The sequence below is a fragment of the Sinocyclocheilus anshuiensis genome, unplaced genomic scaffold, assembly GCF_001515605.1.
Source record: "Sinocyclocheilus anshuiensis isolate Anshui unplaced genomic scaffold, SAMN03320099.WGS_v1.1 scaffold122, whole genome shotgun sequence".
Classification (NCBI taxonomy): domain Eukaryota; kingdom Metazoa; phylum Chordata; class Actinopteri; order Cypriniformes; family Cyprinidae; genus Sinocyclocheilus; species Sinocyclocheilus anshuiensis.
In genome coordinates this window covers 959,199-975,917 of record NW_015544153.1, presented here as the reverse complement: position 1 = coordinate 975,917, position 16,719 = coordinate 959,199, and the positions used below count along the sequence as shown (strand labels likewise).

At 36.8% G+C, this 16,719-nt stretch overlaps 3 protein-coding genes across 3 annotated transcripts in view; 1 reads left to right on the top strand and 2 right to left on the bottom strand.

Moving 5' to 3' along the window:
- The first annotated feature begins 369 nt into the window (after window positions 1-369).
- LOC107695279 (chymotrypsin-like elastase family member 2A) lies at window positions 370-3,017 on the top strand. The gene is made up of 8 exons (XM_016495114.1): window positions 370-469; window positions 631-719; window positions 1,116-1,213; window positions 1,393-1,515; window positions 1,611-1,747; window positions 1,845-1,990; window positions 2,662-2,814; window positions 2,938-3,017. Exons 1-8 carry the CDS (start codon window positions 430-432, stop codon window positions 2,953-2,955), a joined length of 804 nt encoding a protein of 267 aa, XP_016350600.1. The 5' UTR covers window positions 370-429; the 3' UTR covers window positions 2,956-3,017.
- A 401-nt stretch (window positions 3,018-3,418) lies between these two features.
- On the bottom strand, window positions 3,419-10,772 carry LOC107695277 (aminolevulinate, delta-, synthase 2). Its single transcript, XM_016495111.1, has 11 exons — window positions 10,684-10,772; window positions 9,603-9,761; window positions 9,267-9,437; window positions 8,492-8,569; window positions 7,926-8,148; window positions 7,527-7,711; window positions 6,740-6,919; window positions 6,116-6,280; window positions 5,740-6,008; window positions 4,801-4,963; window positions 3,419-4,071 (listed from the first exon to the last, which is right to left on the bottom strand). Exons 2-11 carry the CDS (start codon window positions 9,748-9,750, stop codon window positions 3,905-3,907), a joined length of 1,749 nt encoding a protein of 582 aa, XP_016350597.1. The 5' UTR covers window positions 9,751-9,761; window positions 10,684-10,772; the 3' UTR covers window positions 3,419-3,904.
- A 257-nt stretch (window positions 10,773-11,029) lies between these two features.
- Window positions 11,030-16,719, bottom strand: part of LOC107695219 (inositol 1,4,5-trisphosphate receptor type 3-like) — a 28,476-nt gene continuing 22,786 nt past the window's right edge. The window contains exons 43-53 of the mRNA XM_016495036.1: window positions 16,428-16,620; window positions 16,218-16,340; window positions 15,881-16,053; window positions 15,641-15,805; window positions 14,645-14,834; window positions 14,407-14,490; window positions 14,193-14,314; window positions 13,944-14,109; window positions 12,521-12,681; window positions 12,031-12,192; window positions 11,030-11,905 (exon numbers count right to left, since the gene is read on the bottom strand). Of these exons, the coding sequence (XP_016350522.1) occupies window positions 11,783-11,905; window positions 12,031-12,192; window positions 12,521-12,681; window positions 13,944-14,109; window positions 14,193-14,314; window positions 14,407-14,490; window positions 14,645-14,834; window positions 15,641-15,805; window positions 15,881-16,053; window positions 16,218-16,340; window positions 16,428-16,620 (1,662 nt within the window). The 3' untranslated portion in view covers window positions 11,030-11,782. The remainder of the gene's footprint in view (window positions 11,906-12,030; window positions 12,193-12,520; window positions 12,682-13,943; window positions 14,110-14,192; window positions 14,315-14,406; window positions 14,491-14,644; window positions 14,835-15,640; window positions 15,806-15,880; window positions 16,054-16,217; window positions 16,341-16,427; window positions 16,621-16,719) is intronic.

Genomic DNA, 16,719 nt, shown 5'->3' with positions numbered 1-16,719 from the left:
TATAACATTGTTTATATACTTTATAAACAAACGTTTTCTTCTTTATATATAAAGAATATCATGCCTTTTCAATATGGTCTTCATTTGAATACATTTATCCAAAGTATACATTTGGTGCAAATAAAATGGAGAAACTATATAAAAGGGTTTTTTTTTTTTATTAAATTAAATGTGAGAACACAACAAATGTTCTACATCTTAAAGAACAGGAAAAAATTACTATAAAATGATTAGATTATATCCTGTGAATTATTAAAGTCAAAGTGTACCCAAAGAAGCACCAAGGGGAGGGTCATTTTATTTGTTTTTCCTAAAGCAGTCAAGGACATTCATTCCAAACGATTGCTTACTGTGGTCACACATTACACTGAAAGTGAATTCTCCAGTATATAAACCCCAGCAGAGAGGGCAAACATTGAAGATACAACCATGATGAAGTTTGTGGTCCTGGCTGTTCTGTTTGTTGGAGGTAAGAAGCCTTTAAAGACTATTTTTTAAAGTCTGGAAATGACATGCAGGAGAAGTAGCATCAATCTTATTTAGCATTTTTAAACAATTAAATTACTTTTAAAATGTCTAGTAATATTTATAGCTATTAAAACAACCATAATGTGTTATGTTTCACCTCAGCTTATGGATGTGGGCTGCCCACCTACCCTCCTATTATAACGAGGGTTGTGGGGGGTGTGGATGTCCGTCCACACAGCTGGCCCTGGCAGGTACATGCACATTCCATTATTTAAATGACTTTTTTTTTTTTTATGAAAACATACTGTCCTGTTAATCTTCATTTCTGTCCTTGTTCAAAAACATTTTCCTTTTGTGTAGAATAAGCTATGTTAACCCTGTTAAGCCTGAGACATGAACATAAAAAATCTTGAGAAATCAATGAGATCTTCATAACAGTATTATAATAATTCGATAGAATTATATAATTATAACAGTAATAACAGACTACTTACATATAATACATATAAATATCAGTTGTGCATTGTCTATTATTTGGGCCTTTTATTTGCTACAAAAATTTATTTATAAATTAATTTATATTTGCTGACTTATAAACAAAAAGGACATAAGGAAGACAACTGACCCCTGTTCTGTTCTTCACCTAGATCTCCCTCCAGTACAGTAGTGGCGGCAGCTGGTACCACACTTGCGGTGGAAGCCTTATTTCCGATCAGTGGGTTTTGACTGCTGCTCACTGCATCAGGTTAGTCTGAGGACTAGGCTGAGGATCTTAATCGCAGGCCTAGTTAGAAATAAAAAAAAGCATAATTTTAGTATACCATAGTACCATGGTCTACATCAAAGTACTGTGTTATTATTTACCATTTGACAGCATTTGTGAGTGTTTCTGAACTGCTTTGTCTTCCTCTCGTGGCCCTGCAGCAGTAGCAGAACTTACAGGGTGTATCTAGGAAAACATAACCTGAAGGAGGAGGAGAACGGATCTGCGGCCATCACCGCTGGAAAGACCATTGTCCACGAGGACTGGAATTCCTTCACTATTCGGTACGGAGTCCAAACGACTCCTCACAAGTAACAGAGATGCATATCTTGAACACTTGTGTAATGAATCAAATTTTCATGTTGTGTCTGGTCCACAGTAATGATATCGCCCTGATCAAACTGGAGAGTCCTGTCACTCCAAATGACACTATCACTCCTACATGTCTGCCTGCTGATGGCCATGTTCTGCCCCACAATGCTCCCTGCTATGTCACTGGTTGGGGACGTCTCTACAGTAAGTAGGCTAATGTTGATGGTTATGGATGAAGTTGTACTGCTAAACTATTTTTTTCCTCTTTTCTTCTCACCTATACCTTTTTTATTGTCAATAGCCAATGGACCCCTTGCTGATATCCTGCAGCAGGCTCTTCTGCCTGTGGTGGATTATGCCACCTGCTCTAAGTCTGACTGGTGGGGCTCTCAGGTCACACAAAACATGGTCTGCGCTGGTGGAGATGGTGTTGTTGCTGGATGTAATGTAAGTAGATATTGATGACTTATAGACTTTTAATTTTTCATCACTCATTACTTGTAAGCTTTGATTACAATTAACTTTAAATGGTATAGCCTACAATAAGTGGCCATTCACACAGAACATGTTTTTTTTTATTTCACTGCGCTACTTTTTCTCTTGTTTTTCTATGTAAACACGGGTTTGAAAAAAAATTACGTTCAGTGTGAATGACGAGAAATCATTTGCCGACTATGGTTACAGAGAAAACACGGAAATCATCCAAACGCAACAAACTCACACAACAACATCAGAATAAAGTAGTTTTGATATCATTTTAAATAGTTTTTCATTAAAAAACAAATATATCATCCGACTGTATGAAATCATAGTTTGAAGCTTAAAAAAAAAATGGAGTTTGTGTACACTGTAAACTCAAATCTGCAGACTGGCTCTGCCTTTCGCAACTAGCATCGAATGGTCCAGGCTGTAGGCCTAATTCTTGGCGAAAGTTTGTGCAGTGTATTCCAGCCTTTAGTAGACTAAACTTAGATGTCATATAAAAACATAAATAAATTAATTAAAAGTGAATATTAGGCTACATAACGAATTATTTACTAAATTTAAAGGATATTTAAGTCAAAAACCATAACTGAAACAACAGCAACAGATTAACACTGCCCCGTCACTCAACACAGGGCGACTCTGGTGGCCCCCTGAACTGTGCTGGTAGCGACGGCGCTTGGGAGGTCCACGGTATTGTGAGCTTTGGTTCAGGCCTGAGCTGCAATTATAACAAGAAGCCCACCGTTTTTACTCGTGTGAGCGCCTACATTGACTGGATTAGCAAGGTAAGTGTTTTATATTAGCAAACATGGTTTAATAACATGCAAATTAAGCTTCATGGTATTTTGGACAGTGTTGTCATTATGGAAACTAGTAACTAGTGACCCCCTCCCCCTAATCTCTTACAGAACATGGCCAGCTACTAAAGAGCAAACAGAAATGGGTTTTGTATCATCGACGCCTTGAGCAATAAAAATGTTAAACGGCACATAAAGTTGTTGTGTATCTATACATTACTACAATAATTTAATATTATTAACACCATGTTTAAAAGCACTTATGACCTATATGATTAAGTAACTTAGTACAAAGTTGTTGTTAGTGGTATTTGGTTGTTAGTGGTATTCAAAATTATGAGATCTCAAAGCTCAGTGACACTTCCATTACCGTCCGGCAGGTGGCAGTGTGGTATTTTTTTTATTAAAAAGGGTTCCGCCCAAGACAATTTTACATGTGTGTGCCAAGACACATTTGACTATCGTTTGTTAGTGTTTTGCGTTAAAATTTTCCCCTAAATTAAAAAAAATCAGATTAAGAGTACAAATATAACTTTTTCATTTGTTGGTATTTATAACCAAGTGGTTATAATGAGTTATCAGAGGCATTTTGTTGGAACTGACCATATTTATTGAATTTTTTAATTCACCAATTTGAGTGCAAATGGTCCAAAACAGAAAGAGGGCATGTGGTATAGTTTCAGTGTGAGCTGTTATTAAATATGCTCTAGCATGCATACATATACATACAATACCAATAATAGAAAACTACCAAAAAGTGCCCATGTGCAGGTTTGTCGTCGTGCAGAGGGGACACACAATTAATGTAGGATTTAGCCAAAGTCTCAATAACTAATTTTAGTGGTACATTTATACGAATATGTGAAAACAAATTCTCTTTGGATCATTAACACAGCAAACAATACAGAAACACTATTTTATCACAAATTGCCACAAACAGTGTTTTAAATTAAGGACATTTTGAGCACCCTCTACATTTATCTTACCATACAAAAAAATTCTGGATTGGAAGTGGATTTTTTGAAGAGTCAATCTAATCTGATAAAACAGATCTTCATCTTGGTCTGCTGATACTGACTCACTGTGCTGCCACAGTGATGTATCTCGGTTCCATGTTCCCAAAGTAGGACTTCTCCCATTCGCTCATGAGGTCAAAATGAAGAGGCCGATCACAGAAAGTGCAGGAGGCCATAGCTGGTCCATTCAGCGGCAGTCCAACCTCCTGCCAGACATCCAACAGTTTCTCTGTCCAACATAAAATATTATTAAAAATTATAGATACAAATCATTACCAGTTTAAAATGTAACCAGATCTCATTTTCTTAAATCTGGATACAGCAATGCCAGATGTCAGAGTATTGCAGAAAATGAAATTTCAATTCTGCTTAGTGGCGCTAGCAGTACAGAAATTAAACCTTTAAAGGTGACCTATTATGCCCCTTTTTACAAGATGTAAAATATGTCTCTGATGTCCCCAGAGTGTGTGTGTGAAGTTTTAGCTCAAAATACCTTACAGATCATTTTTTTATAGCTTGTTAAAATTGCTACTTTTAGGGTATGAGCCAAAACGCGCCATTTTCGTCTTTCCCTTTAAATGCAAATGAGCTGGTGCTCCCGGAGAAGAGGGCGGAGCTTCAAGAGCTCAAGCTCCAGCAATTCCGGTGCTAGTCTTTGCAAATAAATACTCTGTACAACTCGCTGTGAACTCGTTTAGGGCGGTTCTATGTTAAAACGGCAGTGTCTGTCAACATTCGTGGGCGGGGCCTGTGGCTAATGTGACGTCACATTAGCACCAAGTTGGAAAACAGGTAATTGGGAGACACTGCTTATGATTTATGGAGATTTAAAAAAAGGAGTGGGTGGATTTTTATCATTATAGGGTGGTTGTGTACACACACTGCCAACACACATTTATGTCCAAACGTGACATAAATGCAAAGAAATAGAGTTTACCTACTTTGCATGACCACTCACCTACAAAGTAGTTCATCATAATGGGATTGTGGAAAGGAGAAGGAGCCAACCGCAACAGCTCTTCTCCGCGAGGCACTGTAGGGTAATTTATGGCCTGCACATAGATGTTGTGTTTCTCCAACAGAATATCACACACCTGAGAGTTTTTTGCTGCATTTCCAACCTGAAATATCAGATTTAAGGTGCAAATATTTATAACTGTGCAGACAAAGGATTTCATCCTAACTATATATATAACATGTATTTTAATAACTAGAGTGAATAGTTCGCCCAAAAATGAAAATCATCACCATTTATTCACCCTCATGTCGCTAGAAATCCATAAAACTGGTTAATCTTTGAAACACAGATTAAGGTTAATCTGATTAAGGTTACACTGAAAGTCCAGGTAACCAAAATTTAGAAGATCCAAAAAGGTCATAAAGGCATTATAAAACGAATCCATATGAATCAAGCAGTTCAGTCCAATTCTTGTGAAGAGATACGATTGCTTGCTACATATACATAGTGCGCAACACATATGGTAAACACAACAGCGCACGCTAGAATGAACCTTGAAATGAATTGGTTCTTGCATGCATGTTTGAGCTTCCATGTTTTACCATACTTTATGTGTTGTGCTCTATGTATGTGGGTCAGTCATTGTTTAGATAAATAAAAGCTTAAATTAAATCTGTTCATCATATAAAGCAATCTTATCTCTTCACAAGACTTGGATTAAACCACTCAATTCTTGCAATGTTTTTATGACCTTTTTGGATCAATAGAAGGACAAAAACCTCTCATGTTTGATTAAAAATATCTTAATTTGTATTTTGAAGATTAACCAAACTCTCATGGATTTGGAATGACATGAAGGTGAGTAAATGATGACAGAATTCATTTCATTTTTGGGTGAACTATCCCATTAAGGACATAATGGTTTTTGCAAACACTGACCCGTATGGGAATGATGTGGCTGGGGCAGTTGACCACAGGCAGTCCAGCATCCAGCAGCAGCTGTCTCATGTGTTTGACGTTTCTCTGATGGGCTCTGCGCAAAGCTTGGCCTTCTGGGCTCTTCAGCACACGCACCGATTCCAGAGCCCCCGCCAGCACCATGGGAGGCAAGGAGGTAGTGAAGATAAAACCGGCGGCGTAGGAGCGCACAGTGTCCACCAGGGCAGCAGTGCTGGCTATGTAACCACCCACACAGCCAAATGCCTTACCTACAGATATTTCAAACAATATAAGCAAAATTGAGAGGCAAGAACACAGGTGAACTTACACTAACTAGTACTGAATAGAATCACGCACTTGACTGTATCTGTCTTACCCAGAGTTCCAGAGACAATATCGATCTTGTGCATGACGTTGTCTCTCTCTCCTACACCTGCTCCATGAGCCCCATACAGTCCGACAGCATGGACCTCATCCACAAAAGTCAGAGCTCCATATTTATGTGCTACGTCACATAGCTCTTCTAGAGGGCAAATTGCACCTGAAACAAATTGAGTTATTTTTCAAGTGTAGAAATGCACTATTATCAGTTGACAATGATTAATTTATTCCACAAGCCAAAGTGTCTGATAAAAGAGTGGTTGCCAAGATAAAACAAGTAGGATTAAAATTGAATCCTATTGAGGCAACCCACTCCACTTAAAATACAAAAGCATATATTTGGCTATTGATGTGACCGAGTATTCATTTCATGTGAGTCTCACGTTTTTCCAAATAAAACTATTTATTTAGTACTATTTATTTAGTAGGTGCTTCATTTTACATGTATTCATTTGACACATGGTTTCATTTAAAGTGACTGCATTTAAGTATTATTCATTATCAGTTCATGTATTCCCTAGGAATCAAACCCATGACCATGGTGTTGCTAGTGCCAAGCTCTATTTTACAATACTAAGAAACAAACTCTTTCAGTTACGTGATAGCTTCTTCTACTTACCATCCATTGAATGAACAGTCTCAAAAGCCACGATTTTAGGTGAGAGTGGATCTGAGCAGCTGAGCAGTTCTTCCAGATGACTGGCATCATTGTGTCGGAAAATGAAGCGTTTGGCCCCGCTGTTCCTGATGCCCTGGATCATGGAGGCATGATTACCCATGTCTGAGTAGATCTCACAACCTTTGCAGAGAGAAGATGTTTTAGAGCAATTTCAGAAAACACATTGCCGTTCAGTTTGGGGTCAGTGAGATTTTTTTTTTTTTTTTAAGCAAGGATGCATTAAATTGGTCAAAAGTGACCAACATTTATAAAAAAAATCTCAAATAAACACAAAGTTTTCAAAGAATCCTGAAAACATTTAAGGCGGTTTCAACAAAAATATTAAGCAGCACACCTGTTCATTACTGATAATGATAAATGTTTTTGAGCAGCAAATCAGCATATTAGAATGATTTTTGAAGGATCATGTGGCACCTAAGACTGGAGTAATGGCTGCTAAAAAATTCAGCTTTGCCATCACAGGAATAAATGATATATATATTAAATTAGAAAACAGTTATTTTAAGTAATATTTTAAAATAATTTTTACTGTATTTTTGATCAAATAATTTTTTAAAGAAAAAAATCATACCGACCCCAGACTTTTGAACGGTAGTGTATATAGAAACACTTTTTTTTTCAACTTTTCTTTTTATTTAATAGCAGTATAGTCAATATAAAACATACATTCATTCATTAATTCACACATTCATTAAGCACAGGCAGTTCATTTTGTTTTGTTGGATACCTGGGAGCATTTTAGCCAAAGTAAAGAGGGTGGAATCATTGGCTACAAAGCAGGAAGAAAAGACTAGTGCTCCATCTTTCTGGTGTAGACGGGCCAGTTCACTCTCCAGGGCCACGTGATAGTTACTCGTCCCAGAGATATTTCGGGTGCCACCTGCTCCTGCACCATGCTTCTGCAAAGACTCTCTAAGAAATGTCAAAAGGTTGTGATTACTATGTATATCCAAAAGCAAACAATAAGAAACTTCAAAGTATACAGTTTTATCATATTGTGAAATACACATACAGTATTTAACAATACTTATAAGTTAGTGCATTTTGCTGCACCTTCATTTGTTCTTCTCTATGTATAATAACATGATGGCAAACATTTATTTCATTGTCTGTTTTATGTACTGACCCTATGGCCTTGACAACGCGGGGATGTCGACTCATGCCCAAGTAATCATTACTGCACCATACAGACACCTGGGAGCCCAAGCGTCCAGGGATGGAATAGTCCTCAGCAAAAGGGAAAACCTCTGCAAAACGGTTCACCGTCTTAAAGATACGGTAGGTGTGGTCATTCTTCTTTTCCACAATCTTCTGAGTGAAGAAGTCATCATAGTTGAAACTGGGTCTGGCTGAATTATTTAAAAAGCAGATGGGCAATCACCAGTCAGTAAGTGAGGAAAAAAGACTTAATAAGTGTTGCAGAGTATACTACATTTCCAAAACAAAACAGTCTTGAACAGATTCGATAATTTACTTAACATCCATTATTCCTCATTATGTCATATTACTATTCCATTATTCCATTAGTTCACACAGATATAAAAAAATAATAATTAATTAATTAAAAAAAGTTGTACCTTTTGGCAGTCCAATCAAATAAGTAAAAAAAAAATAGATTGATATTTGGTATTTTCTGAGAGTGTATGGTAGTATTTTACTGTAAATCATTAAGAAAAATGCAGTCAAACTCACTAAAGTTGTCCTGAAGAAGGTGTGTAGGACCAGTAGACTGATGGCTTTGCAAGCCACTGAACAGCGAGCTCATCAAGCCTGGAGAAAAAGGGCATCGATGTGTCAGGAATTCATCAAACAAACAAAATTCTGTATTTATTGCTCTGTTTTCGCACTAAATTCACTTTCAATGTTAAAACAGAGTGAAAATCAAAGTGTTTTGTATTTAATGCCATCGTTGAAGTCTTATATTTTCTTTAAATTACAGGCTACGCACATTAACTGCCAAACCATGATAGCTACAAAAACCAAAAACTACAATTTTCCAGTTAGATGTTATTTTCTAGTACACATGAGGCTGTGTGAAGTTTCATCTGTAATGTGATTGTCTGAAGACTGGCTTTTGTTACATCAGCAATCTGAGTCATCATCTGCTTACTATTCACAGCTGAGGAGTCTCTCAAATTGGAGTTAAATGGTGCAAATTGCAGAGAGGAGAATGTTCTCCGAGCTGTGCGTTATTATGTCAAATGCATCCAACCCATTCGCAGACAAAAGAGCCTCTTCAGCAGTGAACTAATTATACTGTGGTGGTAAAAAAAAGAGACAGCTGCTGCAACACATCAGCCAGTCAGCTAGATGATATCTGCTTCTTAAGCAACATATAAACATTACAGTTAGCAGTTTCACAATTTGAGTTGAATTACTGAAATAAATTAACTTTTCCACGACATTCTAATGTATTGAGATGCACCTGTAGTCCATGAATCTATCACACTGAGAGGGATTGTTTTACCAGAGGTGTCTTGATTCTCAAGATTGGGCTGGACATCCTCCTGCACTTGTGGACTGGCTTTAACTAGTCCGATCTTAGAGGAAACGAAGGGACAGCTCTGGGACATGGAGATCGCCACCTGAGTGGCTGTGGTCGCCAACTGTCGCTTTGGCTCCTTATGAAGGAGAAGGCCTGAACACAATAAGAACATGAATATAATCAATATATGAAAAGAATCTGAGGTACTGACTACTGACTCATTTTAATTACACAAATATGGAATTTTTTAGTCATATTGTACCTGCTGGTACCTTACAGTGATATAAGTACAGAAAATACAAAAAATAACAGCATTACCTTTTTCCTCAGAGGACTGGCCTTTTACAGAGATCTGGCGGACAATGATCGGACATTGGTCAGCCAAGCCAAAGTATGCTGCCATATTCCTTAGAGAAGGGCCTGGAGTGGACTTCAAGAATGGGCAGTGATGCAGAAAAGCAGACATGATTTTAACAGCTGTAAACAATGGAAAAGATGGTCAGAAAAATAGCTCTGAAAAATACTTTTCCATAATGTAACAACATTGTCAAGCATATTTATGAGAAAGATGCCCAGCTAAAATAATCATTAGGTTACGTAATACTAATAATTAAGTTCTTAAAGAGCCTCTAAAGCGACCCTGATCTAAATTACGAGCAGTGGGGTTCAGGGCGCGCCGGGCACCTAGGCGCGGCCGATAAAGCGCTTTATCTGGAACCCACAGGCTCGCGCTTTCCTCAGCACTCCGTTCTCAAAGTTAAATAGCTGACGTCATATACATTGATAAAGGCTAGATTATACTTACCGAAAAGTATCAACCCTATAAGACGAAGTATTATTACAATGGCCAACAAAAACATTGCGTTGTGAATTTTCGAATGTGTAAACTGAAAGTAGGTAATTCCACTTATATAGGCTACAGTAAAGATGACATTGTTGTTAATAGGCTATAACAACAAGCTATCATATATTATAAAATATATTATAATATTATGTTATATAATAATTTATTATATTATAATATATGCTATAATAATTACACACACACACCCATATATCTTTCAGAGGTCTAGTTGTGGCAGCAAGATGTGGTTTTTCTGACTATTTATGTGGTCTGATTACATTCAACATCACTTATCATCAGCATATCAACAAAGGATCAGAAAATAAACACTTTTTATATTTTCATAAAACAAAAGAAAAGTTTAAACGACTTCATCCTTATTCCCGAGACTGATCTTCTGTCTGTTGGAATAATGTACTAAATACATGACTGCAATTCCCATTTCCAGAGTGACGTATTACCTGTATTAGCCTAGAGCCTATTCGTTGTAAATGTATGTGATACACATTGTTCAAATTTAAATATTGCGTTAATATGATGAGAACATTAACCTACCTGTTGACCTGCACTGAGGACGAACTTCTGAACGGCACCCGTGACCCGACACTCAAACGAACAGCGGAGGAATTGAGCCCGTCAGTCACTCCGCTCACACCCTAAAACTGTGAAGTGTGCGTGACAGCGGGACGTATCTCACACAAGATAAATCAATTGACAGAACTGCACTATTATTCACGCGACTGTTTACTCTTTCATTTGGAAGATATCATTTATTTTATTTTATTTTTAAATAAAAAGTCATTGCGATTATATTTCAATTTAATACAATTTCCATTGATTTGTGTAACATTATAGTAAAATCGTAGTAATGGGTTTAATAATATTGACACAAGACAAATAATCAAATGTTTTATTTATTTTGTGCAAAGCTGGTGAGGCGCTTCATTTCAACATATCAGCAATAAATAGCAATAAATCGATGATTATTTATTTGATATCAACAGTATTAGCCCTGGTCGCACAATAAATAATTCAATAGACACATACATAAATAGCCATGCATTATGTCTATTAAAACCACGATCAGCATGTCCTCACTTTAAACTGCGTTCTTTTATGATAGATAAGATAAATAAGGAACGTTTCATTTTCCTGAGCAAAAGTTATGTTCTAAAGTTATGAGTCATTTTTAGGCACTTTGACTTTTAAATTAAAGCTATATGAACTTTAAACACACTTCTATACATTATGCCATTTATACTCCCCAGATTCAACTATAGTGACATTAGCATTTCCTAGTTCATCATAAGAAGATTGGTCATGATATTCCCCATCATGTTTCCTAAATCATCTCACAATCATATCAAGTCAGGGCATCAAGCCTTCAAATATCTTAACCAAAAGCTGCCTTTTAAAAAAATTAATAATGAAATAAAAATGTTACATACTATAAATATATACAATTTGTGAATACTAAAACCATGCAGGAAATCAAAGGCCACTCAAAGAATGACTATTTAGTCAGTAGTGCTTTTGTGAGTGTAGATCCAATCCGTCTATCCGTTGAACAACTTTTCCACAGCGGGAAAGTACACCAGCATCACAGGATTACATTATTGCTTCTACAAAGTCAATGCAAGGTTATTTGGAGAAATTAGGGCTTGAAGGCCTGAAGATTTCCTCCAGCAGCACTAGGAGGCGGAGGCATCCCAGGGTTTGAGCCAGACTGAACATCCACAAAACCCATCCTCTGCCTTCTTTTCCTCTGCTCGGTCATCTAAATGAACAAATACACAACCATGATTTTATATACTTGAGAATATAAAATCTGAGAAATTAATTCATTTTAATATACCAGCATTATTAATGCTGGACAAACAGTGTTTACATTGATAAATGTACCTGTTCTTTCAGCTCTGACAACTGGCTTGTGAGTTGCGTGACCACTTTCATGGTGGAGGTGAGACGATCCTGCAGGTTCCTCATCTCATTCTGTTCTCCATCTCCCTCAGTTACAACCAGAGACATGGCCTGCATGCGTGGGAACCAATCCAGGTTCTTATTCTAACAAGAGGTGACAACAAGACAGAATAAAAACCCATTGGAAGGTGGAGCAAGAATGAATTAAATAAATTAAAGATACTAGAACTAAACTAAAAGGTTCAATTCAAAGTATTAATAAATACTACAACAGTATATAAATAATACTGAAATAACGCTGGTAATTGCTGTCAATACATAAAATGTGACCAGTATCCAATCAACTGGAATTTTCCTTTTTTTTTTTTTTTAATTTAAATAATACATTGGAAATAACAGTGGTAATTGCTGTTAATATATAGAATGTGACCAGTATCCAAACAGCTGGAATTTTTCATTTTTATTAATTTACCTTTATCATAAGGGCCACGTAGCTCTCTGGGCCAGTGTAATCTGTCTTGTTTTTCTCCCGTACCAGCACAATGAAATAGAGGTAGTGCCAGATGTTATGCTCAAATTTAATGTGTTCCTCAAAGGACACAGTCTTATTATCAAACTTGTCTCTCTCAAGACCTGTTGAAATACAAATACAGACCAATACAATTTACATTGTAAAACAACATTTACAATAATAATAATTTCTAATAATAATAATAATAATAATAATAATAATAATAATAAAACTGGCATAATGGCCGCTGAATATTAAGCTTTGCCATCACAGGAATAAATTGACATTTTAAAAGATATTCAAATCTGATTTCATACCACAAATGAAACAGGTGGTCTTCAGTATCTCCTCTTTCTTTTGTTTTTCACTACGCAGGTCAGCAAAGGTGTCAATAATCACACCAAAAATCAAGTTGAGAACAATGATGATGACAATGAAGTAGAAGAGAAGGTCGTACACCACACGACCAGGGAACAAAGGCTCCTGTAAGTTGAACATTGTATCAGTTTGGTTAGGTTTTGTATTCATATATGTGCACATTTCTATTAGGCTGTAGGTCTCCATACATTTTTAGAGGGTCTGCGCAGGACATCTCCCACACCTCCTCCGTTCCTCAGCCCATGATTCAGCACCGTAACGATGCACATTAGAAGAGTGTCACATGCTCTCTCTGTGTTGTCCTCTTCTTCTGCAAAGACATAAAAAAAAAAAAAAACATTCACAGCCGAGTTCTGATTCCAATACAATAATATTAAACATTGTTTTTAATGCTAAACTCACCCTCTGATGGTGCAACCAACCCAGTTTCCTCTGTGCACTCCACTCCATCTGCACTGCAGCTGCTCATAGAGTTATCTGTACCTGCTTATAGGACAAGAAACGCCATTAAGCCTGTCAAATTGGCATCAATTAATAATAAATGGTATACTGTAATTCAAATTTATCATAAACGCTGGATTTGATGGCTTTCTGCCAAAAAACTAAGAAACAAAGATGAACAGATTCTTTTTTTTTTTTTTTTAATTTACCTTTATCATAAGGGCCACGTAGCTCTCTGGGCCAGTGTAATCGGTCCTGTTTTTCTCCCGTACCAGCACAATGAAATAGAGGTAGTGCCAGATGTTATGCTCAAATTTAATGTGTTCCTCAAAGGACACAGTCTTATTATCAAACTTGTCTCTCTCAAGACCTGTTGAAATACAAATACAGACCAATACAATTTACATTGTAAAACAACATTTACAATAATAATAATTTCTAATAATAATAATAATAATAATAATAATAATAATAATAAAACTGGCATAATGGCCGCTGAATATTAAGCTTTGCCATCACAGGAATAAATTGACATTTTAAAAGATATTCAAATCTGATTTCATACCACAAATGAAACAGGTGGTCTTCAGTATCTCCTCTTTCTTTTGTTTTTCACTACGCAGGTCAGCAAAGGTGTCAATAATCACACCAAAAATCAAGTTGAGAACAATGATGATGACTATGAAGTAGAAGAGAAGGTCGTACACCACACGACCAGGGAACAAAGGCTCCTGTAAGTTGAACATTGTATCAGTTTGGTTAGGTTTTGTATTCATATATGTGCACATTTCTATTAGGCTGTAGGTCTCCATACATTTTTAGAGGGTCTGCGCAGGACATCTCCCACACCTCCTCCGTTCCTCAGCCCATGATTCAGCACCGTAACGATGCACATTAGAAGAGTGTCACATGCTCTCTCTGTGTTGTCCTCTTCTTCTGCAAAGACATAAAAAAAAAAAAAAACATTCACAGCCGAGTTCTGATTCCAATACAATAATATTAAACATTGTTTTTAATGCTAAACTCACCCTCTGATGGTGCAACCAACCCAGTTTCCTCTGTGCACTCCACTCCATCTGCACTGCAGCTGCTCATAGAGTTATCTGTACCTGCTTATAGGACAAGAAACGCCATTAAGCCTGTCAAATTGGCATCAATTAATAATAAATGGTATACTGTAATTCAAATTTATCATAAACGCTGGATTTGATGGCTTTCTGCCAAAAAACTAAGAAACAAAGATGAACAGAGGTGTATGCAATTTACCTGTATCTACGCTAGCAAGCCGGTCGACTTCCATGATGAAGTCATTCCTGAGGAAAAGAAAGCCCACGATGGAGAACAGGTAGACCAGGATGATGGCCAAGACAGCAGTGAGGAGAATAGAGCGGCCGTTACGTGTCACACTCTTGATGACATTAAAGAGCGTCTCCTCACGGTAGATCAGATCAAACAGCTAAAGGGGGTAAAAGAGAAGTGAGAAATAATTAGCAGAATATGCATGTCTTTCAGTCCTACAAAATCACGTCACCGTTTCTCAATTTGTTTAAAAACTATTATATTTTCACTGGCGAGTACAGTATCTCAGTTTTATTTATTCACCAAAAAATCCTTTTAATGGCATTTGGTGCTTGGCAAAAGTGTTGTGGCAAATTTACAATATTGAGGATTAAAACATTGCAGAAATGCAAAAAGTAAACAATTAAAAAGCTACAGTATACACTACCGAACAAAAGCTTGGGGTCGATTTGTCGATTTTTAAAGGTTATTGGAAGAAATCTCACCAAGGCTGGATTTATTTAATCAAAACGCAGTAAAAATAACAATATTGTGAAATATTATTACATTTTTTTCTATTTTAATATATTTTAAATTCTAATTTATTCCTGTGATGCCAAAGCTGAATTTAAAGTCATTACACCAGTCTTCAGTGTCACATGATCCTTCAGAAATTATTCTAATATGCTGATTTTGTACTCAATTATTTATTATTAAAATGTTGAATGTGGTATAAAATCATGACAGTTGTACTTGCTTAATATTTTGGTGTAAACTGCATTTTTTTCCAGGACATTTTATGTATTGAAATTTCAAAAGAACAGCATTTATTTGAAATGTTTTGCAACAATGTAACACTTTTAATGCAACCCTGCTGAATTAAAGTATTAATTTATTTATTTTTTTTTTTTTTTTTAATGAAAACAAAATAAGTTTAATCGGTAGGTACTGTAAGAGTGATTAAATACAATTTTTAACACCCACCAATATGCTGTAGAAGAGCTCATGAACAAAAAGCCCCAGCGTGCTGGTTAGCACATAGGCCAAGTGGTACAGGAACTCCACATCCATCACCATGGCTTTGTAGCCCATGATGAAGGTGCCGTTGTTCCCCACAAAGCTCACCACGAACACTATCTTATTGATCAGCTGGTTAAAAAGAGAAATTAAATCCATTCGTTTTTATTTAAGCAAACATACAGTATTATGGTATGCAAGACTTACATTGAGAGCCCCTAGCAGGATGAGAGATGGCCCAATGCCGAAGTGATAGATGCAGCGCAGGGTGATGGCGACAGTGAGGGACTGGAACCCATAGCGCTTTGATAACAGGCCCAAAACAGCCAGTCCAGCGAAACACCAGAACAGCATAAGCAACAACGAAGCATCGATGCTACCTGGAAGCACAAGAGACTGTTAAATCTACATGGAAAAGCAACTTAGAAAGCCAATTGTTGGTCCATAATTGTGTGCTTTGAAACTGATGGTAAATGTAGCATTTATTAATATAACACAATTAATTAACTAAAGTTACCAACAGATAATGCACACATAAACATACCAGAATGACCAGAGTCATGTGGGTAGAACAAAGCGATGATAAGATTGACGAACACAGCCAGATTGAATGATATGGTGCCCCAGAGAGACATTCGACGAGAGAACCAGTACAGCACTGGCATGCCTAAAACATCACAATAAACCGGTGTTAAGGACATATTTGTAGCAGTTTGAACTTACTAAGCCACAACACCCTAGGCCCAATACTTACTTCGAAGTTTTTTCTGCCATTCCATTTCATTGTGCAGGAAAGAGGTCTGCTCGAAGAAGTGTGTAACCTTGCTGCCCTGCTCGTCCTGCTCTGTGGTGGCAAACACACGGACCTTTGACTCCTCCGTAAGGAACTCACAGATGGGGTGAACAGGAAACACAATCTGCTCCATGCTACGGTCCTCCCGCACAATCTGCATGTGACATGCCAATGGAAATTATTTCACAACTTCTCAATTTCAGATTAATTTTAATCACATTAGCCACAACATTTATTTTATATTCTGCATGGA